The sequence below is a fragment of the Salmo trutta genome, chromosome 5, assembly GCF_901001165.1.
Source record: "Salmo trutta chromosome 5, fSalTru1.1, whole genome shotgun sequence".
Lineage (NCBI taxonomy): Eukaryota > Metazoa > Chordata > Actinopteri > Salmoniformes > Salmonidae > Salmo > Salmo trutta.
This window is the reverse complement of record NC_042961.1, coordinates 25,209,809-25,228,514: the sequence shown is the minus strand read 5'-3', so window position 1 is coordinate 25,228,514 and position 18,706 is coordinate 25,209,809. Positions and strand designations below refer to the sequence as shown.

The window sequence follows — 18,706 nt, the reverse complement described above, 5'->3', positions numbered from 1 at the left end:
CTGGTTAGAGCCAGTTTGTGCTGTTCTGTGAAGGGAGTAGTATTTAACACTTTTTTGGTTACTACATGATTCCATATGTGTTATTTCATAGTTTTGATGTCTTCACTAGTATTCTACAATGTAGAAAATAGTAAAAATACAGAAAAACCCTTGAATGAGTAGGTGTGTCCAAACTTTTGACCGGTACTAATATATATATATATATTGCATGGCCTTTATGTCTTATTTGGTTGTAGAACATGATGTAGGAGATCCTTCTGAAAAATACCCATGACAGAGGCCAAGGGAACCCTGATCAGTGCCATGATGCATTGAGACAAGACAGAGGAGCCCATGGGCTGTGGGCTGCAGTGGAACTGTGTCAACATCCTGGACACCGTTGCATGGAAGAAGTCGCCCCTGCATAAACAGTGAACTTGAGTGACCCAACGTGCCTGGATTAAAGATGGCCTTGTCTGAGAAGGGTGGATGCTTACTCAATGTGTCTGCTTATGTTAATGTTTAAGCAGTTGTGTGAGTGTGTACAGTGGGGAGGGGTGGTGGGGAGGAGCTAAGGCTTTGCAGCTGACATAGGTGTGATGCATAAACACTCTGCTGGGGTCACAAGTCCATGAAGAAGCTTTCTCTGAGGCCAGTTCCTGCAGGGCTGGCCCTAGCCTTTTCGGGTCCGTCAGTAAGATTTGGTTGGGGGGCCCCCCACTTTGATGGTGGAGAGCAAAAAAAACTACATTTTAAAGTTCATTTCCTACAATTCTACACATTTTGCCATGTGGCTAAGAATTGTTTTAGTCATTTAATAACTCATTTCGCCATGCGGTGGAGCTAATGTTTTGCCTTTTTAAAGCTAATTTCCTGAAATTGTACACATTTTGCCATGATTTATGCCATGTTTATAGGATATCTGTGTAAGAGTGACTAACAAAATCAATGGGGGCTCCCTAAGTTTAGATAAATGGCTTGACTAATTCACAAATCTAAAACATGTTAGCTGACATGGGCCAATTGAGTGACTGCTGAAGAGGAAAACTGCTGATGCACAACAACATTTTGAAATTGCACCTGGTGTATTCTACTATTCTAACAGTAAATTGAGACCCCGACACTTCAGTTAACCCTAACGATCGAGGGGCTTAAGCGACCGCTTATGTCGCTTATGCCTAGAGCCGGCCCAGACTTCCTGCCTTCAAACCCACCGTGCATATTGACTGAGGTTGACTGAGGTCACTGCACCCTGAGGGCCATGTTTGCATTTGGGGCCAAAGAGATGGGCCACGCCTAAAGCTCTCAAAAGGACACAGTTTGTCTTCCTGCGGTAACATGAATCAATTTGAGGAATGCAGCAAGTTAGGCAAGCCCTAGTGAGTTTGCAAATAGACAGCTGGTTTTAAAACAAATCTTAGTAATGACTTCTTTCTAATTTTAAGCAATTCTCCAATGAAGCTTGATCAGTTGGCCTTAACGAGCCAAGTAAAATGTAGTCAATGCGGTAGTTAGCTACAGTAGAAGCAGAACTGATCAGCTGGGTTTCACAGAATTTCAACATGAGGAATTTTCTATGCAAAAAAACTCCAAATGATTACTGAGCCTGAATTAATTAAACCGATCTGATAAAAAGATTAACCAACCAATAAAAAACACGAGGACAGTACAATTAAACCAAGTTATCAAGGACAGAAGACAGAACTCTGTCTATCAGGGTCTGGAAATGTGCCAGGATCTCTGGTTGTATCAGAGGAGGCTGGTGGGAGGAGCTATAGGAGGAAGGGCTCATTGTAATGGCTGGTATTAAATTAATGGAACGGAGTCAAACATGTGCTGTCCATATGTTTGATACCATTCCATGAATTACATTTCAGCCATTTCAATGAGCCCGTCCTCCTATTGCTCCTCCCACCAGCCTCCTCTGGTTTGTATATCAGGACCATTTACCATTTGCCTAGCAACTCTATACTAGGAGCAGGTTGGATATTTCAAATGTACAGCCACCAGACCCGGATCAGATTCCTATTATTACAGGTGCTGCCAAAGAGAGTCCTTTAACTCTCACAGGTGTCTTGATTATCTTGTACTATAACCCCAGTATGGTCTGGAGTAAAATGTCCTTATGGGAACACAGACCTATGGGGCAATATGATAGTGACATTAAGAAAGGTTAGAAGTTTGGGGCTTATTCGAAATGTGAATATCGCTGAAGTCACCCTATTCTTCATGAAAGCGAATCATGACTATTCTACACAAAAGCCTACCTTTCTATCTGAACGCGCCGTACCGAGGCCCCCTCCTGAATTTGACACTGGACCCCAAATAAGCCAGTAATCACTACTACCAGTTTCAAATATGATATTTGAATGTATTCATGGCATGTTTGGTTCCCAGCATTGGGCTAAGTGCAGCCCTAGGTGCTTTTTGTTCTTTTCCAGAGCTTACCCATCCCAGGCCTCATCCTGAATGAATTCTGGCCACAGCTTGCATGGGGCCATATCATTAGCAGTAATTGCACACAGCATTCTACTGCCATGTGCCTCCCTTTTCACCACAGACTTCTCTATCAGTGATCCACGAAAGCATCGTATTACCCCCACACCAGTGGAGGCTGGTGACTTGCAAAATCGAGGAGGATGGGAGACCCACGGTATAGGCGAGGACCGCACGGAGACGACAAAGCGTGTTTAAAACGTTGTGACAGACTAATTATTTTAACCTAAATCATTTCATAGAGACATTTATAGTACAATAGTATGGGGAATGGGAATGAGAGGGCTACTTACACAGTGCTGGGAAGGGATCACAGCAGTGATTCAATGAGGGTATCAGGCATGAGTTGAGGTTTTCAGAGGCTTGACTTCAGTGCAGCACAGGGGTTGAGGTGTTCAGAGGATTCAGTGCAGCACAGGCTCATCATGGATGGATGGGGATGGAGAAGAACTCAACTCATCCACTGAGGGCAGGACAGGATTTGACTGGGAAGACAAAAAACAATAACAACACACTACACAGCTAAACAAAAGAGCTAAGAATGAGTTAGTCCAAGCAAGGAGTAAAATCATTGATGTGTAATAATGTGATTGTCTTTGTGTATGTGATTGACTCTACGTAAAAAAATTGACAGGTCTACTCACAGTGCTTGGAGAGGAAACATACAAAAAGCACATACTTCCATAACAGCAGCACCACCATAGGTTTGGTCAACAAGTTTCTCCATGAAGTTAAACTCAGACATCTCAGAATTCACAAAGTCAAACACAGACTGTGCATCTCTCCCACTTGACACATCAAAAATAGCCCAAGAAATGTTCCTGGATAAAGCCCTGATCATCCACATACTAGCTGACAATAACTGACAACTGCGTCCAGACTGGTGGCACCATACTGTAGGTCCCAGAGTGGTGGGACAATTTTTCCCCCCTTGGGGCCTGGAGTTTCCCTTTTCTGGTAACCTAACCAGAAAATCTCTGAACCCTATAGGGTATAACAGTGATTAATCAGTTGTAAAAAGGTTTTATACAGGCTATGATGGGAACCGCTTTTCTAATCAGGTCAAATGGTTTTGAAAAAACTCCTGGAAACAACTCCTGGCCATGGGGGGGGGATGAAAACCCTGTCAAATGACAGCAAATCATATTTAGACTAGACTAACAGGAGGGGTCTCTCTACCCAATTACAGAGACAACAACTGATGGACAATACAACTCACAGGGCTGAGCTTGCTTTATGTATGTTAGGCCTATGCAACTGTAGACCTAATAAAAAATGTACTCACAGTCTGTGTCATCACTATTATGTTGACTGATTCATTCCAGTTAATCATTTGGGATTAAAAAGCGGTCTAGCCAGCCCACGTTTGAATACAAACCAAATTTGATCACATTCACATTTTCTCCTGACAAACAAATGGACAATAAATACATAACGTTAACAATTTGTTTACACCGACCAGATGGACAGGGCGCATAGGCAGTACGCAGTTGGTATTATTAGTAGCCTACAGTTGATCAGACTGAAAAATCGTCTTGTTTTCATCCCATACTGCATGTCAGATCTCTAATGTTTGGGTGTGCCTATACAGCAACACTTATTTAAAGAGTTTTTGCTTGTGTCTGACCAGAGTGACGTGTTATCGCCTTTGCTAAATTAATACCGGCAAAACAACAGCATACCACCCTAGGTTTGTTCTCTGATCCTAATCCTATGATTGGATGGACAACATGTCAGTTCATAATACAAAAGCTTTGATTGGTTGGAGGACGTCCTCCGGAAGTGGTCATAATTACCTTCTAGGTCTATGGAAGGGGGTAAGGCCTACGAGCCTCCTAGGTTTTGTATTGAAATCAATGTAGCCAGAGGAGGACGGGGAATAGCGGTCCTCCGGCTACATCATGGAGCTATCTTAGAGACTATTGTAAAGCTATACTGCAAAACAGTTAGTTTTAAATCAGGTATTTGGTGACGTGAACATATTTAATATAGATTTATCTCATTATTTAAAACATTTCTGAAATTCACTGAGTAGGATGGTCCTCCCCTTCCTCCTCTCAGGAGCCTCCACTGCCCCACACATGCTGCTTGAGGTGTAACTTTGGTGAAATATATAGAAGACATACACTGAACAAAAATATAAACGCAGCATATAAAGTGCTGGCACCATGTTTCATGAGCTGAAATAAAAGATCCCAGAAATGTTCCACACGCACAAAAACCTTATTTCTCAAAAACAATTTGCACAAATTTGTTAACATCCATGTTAGTGAGCATTTCTGTCTGTAATAAAGTCATTCTGACTGGCTGTGCCTTCGATTGGATGGACTGTGCCTGGCTTCCCAGTGGGTGGGTTTATGCCCTCCCGGGCCCACCCATGGCTGCACACCTGCCTAGTCATGTGAAATCCACAGATTGGGCCTTAATGAATTTATTTCAACTGACCGATTTCCTTATATGAACTGTACCTCAGTACAATCTTTGAAATTGTTGCATGTTGCGTTTATATTTTTGTTCAGTATATTTGGTGTGTGCTTGCTTTCGTACATGCTCCTATTCAGTGGTAGTACACGTGAGATACTTGGGATGTGAGCATGCATCAGTGTGGGCTCTACGCACGTGTGGTTGTGGAGAGCATTTGTGAACGACCCTTAGCTCAATGTCAGGAAGTTTGGGGATTAAAGAGTGTGTTTGTTGTGTGAGCATGTGTGTTTTTATATAAACAGTGGAGCGGTTAACCTTGATGTCGCTCATTTCCCTGCTCCAGGGGACCGGTTGGGACATGCAGGACATACAGGAGCTGTAGATTTAAAGACCCAGATGCAATTAGCCTGTTTCCCCCTCTCCTTTCTACACGAGCAGACAGATGGCTGGGGCCCACTCAGCAGAGATGCAGCCCACTGCGGTGTCCCACTAGGCAGGGCACCTGCAGAGAGACAGAGGGCAGGAGAGACCCTCTGGCTGAGATAGGCATTCAGTACCCTATTCTTCTCTACTGAAATATGGTTATGGGAACAGAAATGGTTCTGAACTGAATGCTGTGCTCGTTACAAAATAACCACTGCACTACGGTGAATTGAAGCTAGAATGTAGGCTGCTAGTGCGCTTGTATCACTTAATGTAGGCTACACTGGATATCACAATCTGTATAACAGATACTTCTCCTTTCCCCATTGGTCACTACCATCATTCTGAAGGTCTCCTAATAGTCTCTTTGTTGGAGGTGTGTATACGTGTGTTGTGTGCCCCTCTGAGCACAAACTAGAATAAAGATAGGAATTCTTGGAACCAACCAACACAACCATATTCACCACAGGGTTTCGAAAACACTGCAAGCCTGCATTCCTTCCCCTTACTTCACCGGCGTAGAATGAGGTTCTGGGGGTGGAATGGATGCTTGGCAACAATTACTGAGCAAAGTGCAGCTCTGAGCATGATGGTCAGCACTATGCCCACAGGCAAAGACGGTACTTGTCGAGCCATGAAAACACGTAAAACCTACAAAACAACTACAATAACCATGGTAGAAAAATCACACGCAATTATCAAAAGCACAATTTGCTGTATGCCTGTTACAGAAAACATAGCTGACTGACATTTTAACGGGGCGCGCCTCGAGCTATCTGCAGTATCCGGTCTTTATTCATCATATTTGGACAAGTTTAGGGCCAAAGGAAACAGCTTGGAATGAGAGGTATGAAATCTCTGGCAGCAGGGAGAAGAGCAGGTCAGTGGTATGAGAGGAGTCTGGGGTGAGAGCACAAGGCTGAGCTTCTGAGGTTCCTGGTAAGATGATCTGGGAGATGGGGGGGACAACACCTAATCCTGGATTGGCCGGCGTGCTGCTGTCCCCCTGGTTATGCAATAATGACATAGATACAGTCCTATATCTGACACAGCAGTCAGGGGGTCATATAAATCAACACTGACATGACTTCAAATGAATGAGAGGCATCCAGGATGCTGGAAAGAGTAGAGCAACAAAGCAGCCCGTTAGTATCAACTCAGTATAATGCAAGCAAGGGTTAAATTGGGGACGACGAGGCGGAGAGGTATGGACGACAGGATGGGTAGATGAGAGTTTAGATTTCAATTCGATTAGCAGTTCGTTCTTTACTTAAACTCATGAAAATAGTTCAACACTGGTAGTAAATCACTGTGATAATAAGGGGAGGATGACTATCATATGACCAATGAGGCGACTGGAGGACGAGTAGTTGATTTACACTATGTACCAGATACTGTGCCTGTGCGAATAGCCATACTTGCGTTCTAAATATACTGAACAAAAATATGAACGCAAAACATGTAGCGTTGGTCCCATGTTCCATGAGCTGAAATAAAAGATCTTAGAAATGTTTCATACGCACAAAAAGCTTATTTCTCTCAAATTCTGTGCACAAACTTGTTTACATCCCTGTTTAGTGAGCATTTCTCCTTTGCCAAGAGAATCCATCCACCTGACAGGTGTGGCATATCAAGCTGATTAAACAGCATGATCATTACACAGGTGCAACTTGAGCTGGGGACAATAAAAGGCCACTCTAAAAATATTCAGTTGTCACAAAACACAATGCCACAGATGTCTAAAGTTGAGGGAGCATGCAATTTGCATGCTGACTGCAAGAATGTCCACCAGAGCTGTTGGCAGAGATTTGAATGTTCATTTCTCTACCATAAGCCGTCTCCAACTTAGCTTTAGAGAATTTGGCACTACGTCCAACCGGCCTCACAACCGCAGACCATGTGTAAACAAGTCAGCCCAGGACATCCACATCCGTACAGCTAATGAAACTGTGGGTTTGCAAAACAAAATAATTTCTGCACAAACTGTCAGAAACGGTCTCAGGGAAGCTCATCTGCGTGCTTGTCGTCTTCACCTGACTGCAGTTTGGAGTCGCAACCGACGTCAGTGGACAAATGCTCACCTTAGATTCCTACTGGCACGCTGGAGAAGTGTGCTCTTCATGGATGAATCCCAGTTTCAACTGTACCGGGCAGATGGCAGACTGTCTGGCGCTGTATGGGCATCAATGTGTGAACAGAGTGCCCCCACGGTGGCGATGGGTTATGGTATGGGCAGGCATAAGCTACGGACAACGAACACAATTGCATTTTATCAATGGCAATTTGAATGCAGAGATTCCGTGACAAAATCCTGGGAGGCCCATCGTCATGCCATTCATCCACCACCATCACCTCGTTTCAGCATGATAATGCACGGCCCCATGTCGCAAGGACCTGTATACAATTCCTGGAAGCTAAAAATGTCCCAGTTCTTCCATGGCCTGCATACTCACCAGACAGGTCACCCACTGACTGGTTTTCTGATCCACTGATCCACAACAGACGCATATCTGTATTCCCAGTCATGTGAAATCCATAGATTAGGGCCTAACTAATTAATTTCTATTGAATGATTTCCTTACATAAACTGTAGCTCAGGAAAATCTTACAAATTGTAGCATGTTGCGTTTAAATTTTTGTTCAGTGAAGTAGCCATTTTAGGTATGCGAAAAAAGTCTTATAGTATGTGACATACAAATAAATAAAACATTTGTATGCTTTAAAATGCCAGGATGTTAGTGTCATTTCATCTAGTAGAATTCACTGCACACTTTTGAGGAAGAGAATTGTCTTTCTAGACTGACTTGTGTTTGACACTGATAATGAGGACACGCTGTACCCAAATGAACAAATGGCATCAGATGACACATTCTCAGGATGGTTGTGCCTAGTTTGCTGATATTTGTTGCTTACCGCATTCATTTTACTAAAAACAGTACATTCAAAATAGTATGTAGTACAATTTGTACACAGTATGTAGTTTAGTAATAGGCAAGAGATTTCAGACATGGCTACTGCCTCAAGTGAGTAAAGAGGTGGTGAATGGTTGCATAAAGTTAAGCCTGGCTAGGCTGGACATATAGCACAGTAGTGCTCCTGACACATGAGAATTAAACTACATCAAAAGGTAGTCATAACTGATAGTAGTACGTTGAAATACACAAACCAGCAGATGCCAAGTATTGCCTGTATATTTTATTTTATGTACAGTACATATACAAAAAAACTGAAAGTGGCCAATAACATTGACCAACGAGGGCAACAGCAGACAGCCATGTTGCTCATCAAACACGGAATTTCCTGACATCCGCTTCCATCTTAATCATAAAACAGGTGAAAGGAGCTAGGCACTCTCTCCTTCCCCACTCCTAAAGAGTTAACAAAAACCAAAGGGATTCAAAATGGAAGGAAAACGCATCAGGAGCTCTTGGTCGTGTTCATTGGGGCTTGCAACGGAAAACATTTTGCAACAGAAAACTAAAACGAGCAATTTCTTATTGGACAAGTACAGGTAGTCCTTGCTTTTTTCTTCCGTTTGGGGCGTACTGAACTACCGACACTGGCCAGAAGTATGTGGACACCTGCTCGTCGAACATCTAATTACAAAAACATGGGCATTAATATGGAGTTGGTCCCCCCTTTGCTGCTATAACAGCCTCCACTCTTCTGGGAAGGCTTTCTACTAGATATTGGAACATGCTTCCATTCAGCCACAAGAGCTTTAGTGAGGTTGGGCGATTAGGCATGGCTCGCAGTTGGCGTTCCAATTCATCCCAAAGGTGTTCGATGGGGTTGAGGTCTGGGCTCCGTGTAGGCCAGGCAGGTTCTTCCACACCGATCTTGACAAACCATTTCTGTATTTACCTCGCTTTCTGCACAGGGGCATTGTCCTGCTGAAACATGAAAGGGCCTTACCCAAACTGTTGGTACAAAGCTGGAAGCACAGAATCATCAAGAATGCTATAGCGTTAAGATTTCCCTTCACTGGAACTAAGGGGCCTAACCATGAAAAACAGCCCCAGACCTTTATTCCTCCTCTACCAAACTTGTTGGCACTATGCATTGGGGCAGGTAGCATTCTCCTGGCATCCGCAAACCCAGATTCGTCCATCGGACTGCCAGATGGTGAGGCGCGATTCGTCACTTCAGAGAACGCGTTTCCACTGCTCCAGAGTCCAATGTCATCAAGCTTTACACCACTCCAGCCAACGCTTGGCATTGCGCATTGTGATCTTAGGCTGGTGCGTGTCTCTTAGGCCATGAAAACCCATTGTTGCTTCTAGATATTTCTACTTCACAATAACAACGCTTACAGTTGACCGGGGCAGCTCTAGCACGGCAGAAATTTGACAAACTGACTTGTTGGAAAGGTGGCATCCTATGACGGTGCCACGTTGAAAGTCACTGAGCTCTTCAGTAAGGCCATTCTACTGTCAATGTTTGTCTATGGAGATTGCATGGTGGCGTGCTCGATTTTATACACCTGTCAGCAACGGCTGTCGCTGAAATAGCCGAATACACTAATTCCAAGAACGTCCCCATACTTTTGGCCATGTAGTATATGTGACTCCCCTTCCTTCCCCCTACTTTCCAAAAGTGCTGCTTTCAACTAAGATCAATAAAGGTCGATCCTGCAGTCTCTCCATCTCCAGACATGTAGCCAGTAGTGAGCAGCCACCGATCTCCCCACACCTTCACACGCACACTCAAAGAGTTGAATTCACAGTATTCTTACAGCATTTCTGAGTGACTATAAAGCTTTAATTGATGCATAGTGTTTGACACTTTTGTCCACTCTCTCCAGTGGAAACATTTGATGGGGATAAAACTGGGGTGGGTTGAGAGAATGTACAAAGACACACCGGACACAAAAATGCAAGAATACAGTGTACACAACCACCCCTGAAGGGATCAATCTCTGGCATCCCAAACCTTTAAAAAAGTAAATCTCCAAGGCCATGGATAGTCAAAGTGGGACATTTGAACTCCCGCTGCCTGTCAGTGCTGTAACTCCAGTTAGTGTTCGGACAATGAGCTTACAGCAGGCCACAAAAGGTACAGATAAAGTGCTTTTCTTTACATGACAGAAATAATTAAGTGAGTAGAAATGAACTCTAGGATCTCTCACAAATAACCCATAGATACCACACTTCTGAAGTATTCAAACCAAAATGAAATGGAAGAGAAAAACGTTTGGAGAAAAAAAAAAAGTATAAATAACGTTACATCGACATTTCCAACTAGCAATGCTGAAGAAGGCTACAAGGATGAAACACTGTATGATAGAATAAACTACAGTACTATCTCTGGATGGAACAGTTTCACATTTGGAAAGTAAAGCACTTAAGAGTAAGACTTTTCACCAGCAATGTTGCGGATATACTTCCTGGTCTATTCGAAAAGAGTTGCTGGGCTTCCAATGAGGATGGCACTGGGACTGAACGGACCTGACAAGTTCCTCTGACTGGTTGTCGATGAACCGCTTCACGACCAATCGGTCGAGAGGATCGTTCACAAAAGCAGCAGTATGGAGATCTTATGGGATTGTAGAACGGTCAACTTAAATCGTTATGGATAATAAATGGTTACAGATAATAAATACATTCTGATTTGTAGTGTGTTGCTATTCAGTTCTATTGAAATATGGTTACATCTAAAAAATAAAATACAAAATTGAGGAATTGTTCCGTGTAGTCCATGAGATGCCTCAAAATTGCCCTTTCTTGCTCCCTTATCCAGTCAACAACACTCCACCTGAGCGGCCATTTTCCTCCAGCCATGTGGGGGGGGGGGGGGGGGGGGGGGGGAAATGCTGTATAAATAGTGACCGTGGAAACTGCACACGCTCCCTCTCTCTCTCTCCTGGGGATAGACGACTCAAGAGTCTTAGAGTTCCGCAACCTCTGACAGAAGACCATTCTTCAGTCTTCAGACTCTACACAGAGCGAGAGAGAGAGAGAGCGAGAGAGAGCAAGCGAGCGAGAGAGGGAGGGAGAAAGAACAAACAGAGTAATGAGATTGAGCAAATAACGGCAGTACAAGTTTCCCATGGAGGGACATTCTAACTGCAGGCCTAGACTTTGCACTGGGAGAGTTGTGCATGTAGAATGGATGGATTCTTACTTCACCATTCAAGACAGAACATTTCGACGTGAATCCAAGACACCGTCTTAACTTTCAGAAGTCACGCTTGGAAAATCTCTGGACAGCTGACATGGCAAAAACTATTTCCATCATGAGTGATAGAAAGAGTGGCATTCTCAAGAGCTTCTGGTGAGCATTATGAACAGAGCTCAGTACAGGTACCTTCACAGAGCTACTGAGGCGTCGCCAGAGCAAACAGTGGTCCTGGGAGCTGTCTGGCTGTATCATATCACCCTGAGACAATATTTAACCTAGAGGTGTGTGTATGTGTGTGTGTGTGTGTATGTATGAAGGGCCTGGTGCTTGGCTACATGGGGTCTGATTCCACACAATCAACAAACGGATACCAGGGGAACAAGGGCTTGGGCTTTTGATTGATCAGGCCTAACAATGTTTTATGACAACTACGGGGTAGGCAGGCTGAGACCAAATCATAAGTCCCTGGGTTCAGTCAACCAAAATCATGAAACTTAAAAAATGAACAGGTCTTGCACTTTACAACTAACTAAAGTTCGATGGTTCCCTACCCTGAAAGCATTCTATGAGCCAGGATAAACAAATGTATGGTTCAGATTTCTTTACACAGCCATTACACTTCAGCTAACTTTAGCCACCACAAGCTAAAAATCTACCAGAATGATGGGCGCAAACGTGCACTTTTCTAAAATTTCATGACCAAATTAACTCAATGACTTGGTGCGACGTTACTGAAAAGGTGATATGGTTTAACTCACACTGATTTATAGCTAGCCATGGCTAAAATCTGCTTAAGTTTGTAGTGGCTGTTTAAAGTAATATAATATATGCCATTTAGCAGAAGCTTTTCCCAAAACGACTTACAATCATGCGTGCATACATTTTTTTACAGGCTTAGTTCGTTAGAACCTTCGTAGGAGCATCATTAAATCTCTGAGCAGTTTCCCCAAAACCATTGAAACTAAAGTTGCACTTGAAAAACACTCATTATTTATAGGGCTGGGAATTGCCAGGGACCTCACGATACGATATTATCACAATACTTAAGTGTTGATACGATATGTATTGCGATTCTCGTGATTCTACAGTGCCTTCAGACAGTATTCATAACCCTTGACTTATTACACATTTTGTTGTGTTACAGCCTGAATTAAAAATGGATTCAATCTATTTTTCCCCCCCACCCATCTACACACAATAACCCATAAATGACAAAGTGAAAACATGTTTAGATATTTTCGCAAATGTATAAAAAAGTTAAAACAGAAATATGTTTCACTGTCTCTTTGTGACCGCAGATGACAACAAAGTTGACTACCATTGTAGTCAACTACCAAAGTTGCAAATGTCTTCGCAATTGTTACAAACAAGGTAAGGACAAAAAGATGCTTCAAATGAAAACAGATGAATCCATTAAAAGATAAATACAGTATATGCTACATAGGGTTGTATATTTAAATCATATTGAAACCAATTTCATGTTCAATAAATTAGTTATTTTTTTGCTAATTGTAGGCTAAGCTACTGTCTGTAATTGTTACCTCAATAAACTACTTCATGATGTGTAACAACATGTGCGCAATGATGAGCCAAATCTGTGAATTAGTGCATTATTATAGAGTAGTCTAAGCATTAGAATAAGCCGACTCAATATTAGCAGCCATATAGGCCAGGTGATAATATCGCTATTAGAGTTGATCTGTCGTCAGTATTGTGGAAGAATTCTAATGTTTATGATCCGAGAGCAGCGCTGCCTTTCTTTTGATCCTGTCAGTATTGACAGATGCTCCGACGACGGACGCACTTGGTGAGCGTTCTCTCTACGAGGCGTTTCGGGAAATGCATGTGACATCGTCGGCCGTTTTAAGAACGATGCATCGTTAAAAACACTTGTAAGCTTCAGTTCCATCCCTATCGGGAAACCAGGCCCTGCTTAGTTAGTTGTAAAAATGCCAAACATTCTTTAAGCAAATACAACCCCCAAAAAACTTAAATTAAGAATATTTTACTATACAACATTTCCATGCCTGTATGTATGAGGTAAGCAAAAATGTAGTTTAGACATTCAAAGAGAGGGTGGGTATTTTGCCTGAACATTGCCCAACATGTATCCTTAATCCAAGGTACCGGAATAGTGTATTTAGTGAACAAACTCACAAATGGTCTGAGTGTTGTGGACTCACCTACGTTTCGCAGTGAGAGGTGAGTAGAGAGGTTATCTCGGGGCTCATGTGGCCCACGGCCTTGGCAGCTTCCACGATGGCTCGCCGGTACATCCCTTTCTTCTTGCGGTTGAATCGCGACCTGAAGAACTCCCGGAAGGGGGAGAGTTTGGCAACGGACAGCTGGGAGGTAGTGGGCGAGCCGAACCAGGCCACCTTGGCCTCTGGCCACTGGGCCTCGCAGATAGACTCCTCTTTGCGGCTGCCGCTGATGCTGAGCACCCTCGCCGGCCACCAGGGGAACCCATGGATCTTCCCCCACACGACGTCTCCCACGGCCACCGCGTGGCCCTCCTCCGTCACACACTTGGTCATGCTACGTGTGTGCAGGCGCACGGTGAGTGGCGGCACAGTCTTGCTGTCGTCTTGTGAGATCAAGGAGGACATGGAGGAAATGTGCTCGCCGGGCGCTAGGTCGCACAGCTCTGGGGACGTGCCGTCTGAGCTGAAGGATTTGGATTCGTCTAGACTGTCTGTGCTGCACACGGACAGGCTGGAGGAGTCCGCTTTCCTCTTGCGAAGGTTGATGAGCAGCGCAAGGTCACTTTGGCCTCGGTCTGCCTCCTCTCCAGAGCTCCCCGACCACAGCTCCATGGGGGTCTTCTCCCCAGAGTCCTCCGAGTGGGGCAGGGGATGAAGGACCGGGACCCTGAGGCTCTTTCTGCTCTGCCTCTCTACCAGCTCCGCATCGTAGACCGTCAGGCTGTCCTCTCCGTCCCCCAGGGTCCTCACTCGGATCTTGGGGGAGGGGAAGTCCAGGCCGGCTGTTGGGGGCCTGGGGAGCTTGAGTTTGGGAATGGACACGGTCAGGCCCGTCCTGGTGGCGTCCAGGATGTGGCGCTGCTCCTGGGTCTGGGTTAGGGTGGTGGGCTCGGGCACCTTGCCCTGTTGGCCTTTTAGGCTGTTTTGCATCAGCTGCTTGGGGCAGAAGGGCTTGACAGAGCCGTGGACGCGAGCTGGGATCTTCATGACCTCGCCCTTGCCTTGCGGAGTGCTGTATGAGATCTTGATGACCGGGCTGTGGGGAATGATGTCCACTGCAGGGAACTTTGGTTCCTCATCCCTCTTGTCCTTCCGGAGCCGCTTGCTGTCATAGCCGGTGGGGCCATTCTCCCGCCTCTTGCTGTTATCCTTGGTGGCATCTGCATCCTCTTTCCTGGCCAACTTCACAGACCCGTCTTTGGAGTCTTCATCGCTGTGTGGAGCGTTCTCCTTCCTGGAAGCCTTGGTTGTGGGCATCCCGTCCTTACTGTCCTCGTCACTGTTCAGTGTGTTCTTACACTTCTCGCACAACACCTGCCTGGGGCGGAGTCTGATGGTGCTCATGGTCATCTGCCCGGGCTCTCGGGTCCGCCTCTTCTTCCTTTTAATGGTTCGCGGAGGTGGCTGAGGTACCCATTGACCATAGCTGTGGCGTACCCAAATGGGCTGAGGGAAGGGAGCTCCTTCGAAATATGGAGGGTATGGACCCTGCCCGGCAGGTACTGGTGTGGGCAGAGGGGCAGGGAGACTGGCACCTAGTGGGTCATTTTCAGGGAGCGTGTTTTCATCCTTTGGTCTATGATGTGAAGCCTGGCTGGGAGGTTTAGTAACAGGCTCCTCTCTCAGGACTTCAGGGATTTCACAACCAGGTTTCAATGCTGGGCATTCCACTGGCTTTGTTGTGATATCCGGTAGGCAGAAAAGCCCAGTCCTATAAGAAAAAGTGTGAAAGAAAATTACTTTAGTATGCTTTGTAGCTTCTGGATTATAAGATCCAATCATGATGAAGTCAAATTGTTTGCACTCAACTTTATCATTGTGGATAATGCAAGAATTTAAACTCTTTAGTTTAAGTTCCTGTTCAGGTCAAGAACATTAGCTCGACTAAATCTAAGCACAACAAATGCACTCCTCTGTCTGACCTTGTTGCAACCAAACCTCTTATGATTGCAACACTTAAGTTTGTGTAAAAGGCAGCACATTTATCACCTGTGTTGGGTTTTCTACTGGAGTGGGGGTTGGGAGACAACAAGCAAGCAGGTCGTTGTCTAGTTAGCCTATAGCCCAGGCCTACAGCCTTGCGTTTAAACTGAAAAAGCTGGAGTCTGTGTTTTCTCTGTAAATTCACATGTTCCTTTTCATGCCTGTGGACTGCAGGCGTGACGTGTCCAAGCCGGGCTTCTCTAAGGAGCCATTTGAAAAGGGAGTTGAGAGCAGCCAAGGCAGCAGCAGCAACATGGCTGTGCTCCACTCTGCTGTCAGAGACAGCAGACAAAGAGGCTACAGGATACCCAGGAGCCCCCTCCACTCCATCTGACTGAACAAAAACAACCCCGTGAATCACTCGGGACCCAGAGAGAGCCAGGAGATTCACTTGTTTTCGCATCAGTGTCTGCTGGGTGCTTGTGTGTTATGAGATTATTAATTAAAGCACATTTAGGCAGCCCGAAAGGCGTTTCCCCATGAGCAGCTATTGTCACATTTAAATAAAGAGGCCCGGCGAGGCCTGTTTCCTGTGCTTTAGAGGAGACCTTTAAAGGCCCTTCTTGAGCAACAAAATCTCAGCCATCACAATGATTGACACAGGCTGGACATAGGGTTTGTCATGGCCTGTTAACCACTGTTTCCATTTAAAATATAATGCTGTACATACACTACAACCAAATAAAGAGATCCTGCACAAAGGATACATGACATGGAAACTGGAGACACACAATTAAGGGAAATGCATTGCTATAAACCTAAAGGAAGAACTCACATTTTGACATTCACAAAGCAAAATAAGCCTGTATGCCAAACCGCTGTTCTTTGTTTAAGCTTAGATCTTTTCCACTGGGGAAGGTCAATCTCAAGGCATTTGGAGTGATCTATCACATGAACGTGAAGGCCTACCGATATGAAAAGCTGGTAAGATTCTGATGCTGAGATTCTGAGTCTATAAATAAATAAACCCAGTGGCATTTAAAAAAGGTGCACCCACTGCACTAGCATGTACTAGTGCAACACAAGGCCAGTACATGTGACACACACTGCGAGCCAGATAACATGCCCAATATGAATACCAATCATTCAAATAACATTTTATACCTTACCTCTATTGTTAACACCCTATACATAGGCATAAATGGGATTTCTTGCCAACATTGTGTAGTTCACCCTTTGTCAAGTACAAAGTAGGCCTATAGCCTAGTTTTTCTGGTGTCTAATTTCCTTGGAAACTCGACAATTAGTGCCATCTTTAAACAGCAAAACACAGCTGTATAATCTCTTATTTAGAATTTCAGGTCAATCATTTATAAATAGGCCTACACTGATTGTATCATTAGCTAAGGGTAACGTTGGATGACTGAGTTTAACATAGGCCTACATTACTGAAAGCACAAGAACAGTAGTAGGCAAAATTAGAATGATGTGATGCCCATCACTTTGCATATCTAGTGTTAAAACATGTAACCTTAATGTAATCATTACTAGATATGTAGCTATAAGAATGTATGTACAAAAGTCTAATATGAGACAGGGTGTTTCAGTAAGGCCAGCCATAGCTGGGCTACATTGTTGGCAGTCTAAATCTAGCCAACATTGAACTAGCTTGATAGTTAAGCTAACAATGAGGTAACGTTACCCACGTAGGAATAGCTTTTATTGAAATGCCCATCACGTTACTTTCACAGGGTGGTTGGCTTTATCCAAACTTCATAGTAATGATACACGTGTTTATATGTTATTAATATGTTCGCTGTAAATGTCAGCAAATCAGAGCTAACTGGCTAACGTTAACTAGCAAGCTAGCTACAACCCCTTGGAGTCTATTGTATGATGGCCCATGTAGCTAGCTAGTTAGCATGCTAAATTAGCCAGCAAACATTAGCAGGCTAACTAGCTAATTAGTTTGTGATACAAGTATACAATTATTCGAATAAATAAGACTCACTTTTTGTTGCAATCGAGTAATATCCCCATGTAGCACCTTTCTTGATAGGTAAGCGTCACTACTAGTGTATCGTTAACTATTTGATCAACAGTGACAGGAATCCGAGAGCCGGCCCGCAGCTCCTCGGCCACAGCCTCCATATTTTCCGGCGTGAGGTGTCCGGCTTGGCGGTACTCGATCCCGGCCTCGGGAGCCACGATCGCCTCTGCTAAAGATGCTTCTCCCTTCTACTTTCGAGCACGGGAGGGTACACCAGGGCACGAAATGACGCCATCACCCCCCACCAAGTCAATTACAACAGTTCTGCCACTGGTGACATCACACAAAGACAGAGGATAAAAATATTTTGAGGTTGCCCCTCTGTCTTGCTTGAAATTATACCATTTGGCTTTCCGTTTATTGTTGGCTCATGAAGCCACAATTTCAGAACAATAGCTATTTCATCATTATTATCTAGCTAATAAAAATACATTTATTTAATTTAACTAGGCAAGTCAGTTAAGAACAAATTTAGATTTACACTGACATCCTAGGAACAGTGGGTTAACTGCCTTGTTCAGGGGCAGAACGAAAGATTTTTACCTTGTCAGCTCAGGGATTCGATCTAGCAACATGTGGGCTAATGGCCCAACGCTCTAACCACTAGGCTACCAGCCGCCCCTGATACAACCCCCTTCCATTTTAACATTATCTTCAGGTCATTTTCACCGTGCCATTCCAAATTACATATATTCCTACCTTCAAACTGCCCTGGCTAACATGAATCACACCCATCTTTACTGTCTGTATCCAAGCCAACTGTATCAATAAGTAACTTGCTTGACTTGGGCAGGAGCTCTACTGCTTGAGCTCCTGTTCCTCTTATAGAATATTAGCTGAAAAGTATTGTGGCGCTTCTGCACCTAAATATAAACAGTACCAGCACCCAAAAGGAGTACCGGAACCTATTGAAGTCAAAGTCAAGCACTGAATTTAGGCTATAGGCACATATACAGTCAGATAAATATACATGATCAATCCCTGTGTAGCTGCTGTACAGTTGTAAGGACCTGAAATACAGTGACCTATTAGGCTGCTATTTAGCACTGATTGACTTGATGAATGAGGGTTGGTTTATCTTGGAACA

The 18,706-nt window shown here is 44.2% G+C and overlaps 1 protein-coding gene across 2 annotated transcripts; it reads right to left on the bottom strand.

The window, feature by feature from the left end:
* Positions 1 to 11,123: 11,123 nt before the first annotated feature.
* On the bottom strand, positions 11,124 to 18,685 carry LOC115193949 (PWWP domain-containing protein 2B). Of its 2 annotated transcripts, none has more exons than XM_029753102.1 (4): positions 18,163 to 18,685; positions 17,581 to 17,889; positions 13,626 to 15,357; positions 11,124 to 11,257 (listed from the first exon to the last, which is right to left on the bottom strand). In XM_029753102.1, exons 2-3 carry the CDS (start codon positions 17,718 to 17,720, stop codon positions 13,626 to 13,628), a joined length of 1,872 nt encoding a protein of 623 aa, XP_029608962.1. In that variant the 5' UTR covers positions 17,721 to 17,889; positions 18,163 to 18,685; the 3' UTR covers positions 11,124 to 11,257. The 2 variants fall into 2 exon arrangements, with proteins under 2 accessions (XP_029608962.1, XP_029608961.1); XM_029753101.1 differs by having other exon boundaries at positions 13,630 to 15,357.
* Positions 18,686 to 18,706: the final 21 nt, after the last annotated feature.

What these genes read in the sequence shown, in the direction of transcription:
- LOC115193949 (XM_029753101.1), bottom strand. Translation starts at nt 17,720, where the DNA reads ATGGAGGCTGTGGCCGAGGAGCTGCGGGCCGGCTCTCGGATTCCTGTC. An exon ending in TTACTCGATTGCAACAAAAA is followed by an intron (nt 15,358 to 17,580) that starts GTGAGTCTTATT and finishes TTTTTCTTATAG; the next exon opens with GACTGGGCTTTTCTGCCTAC.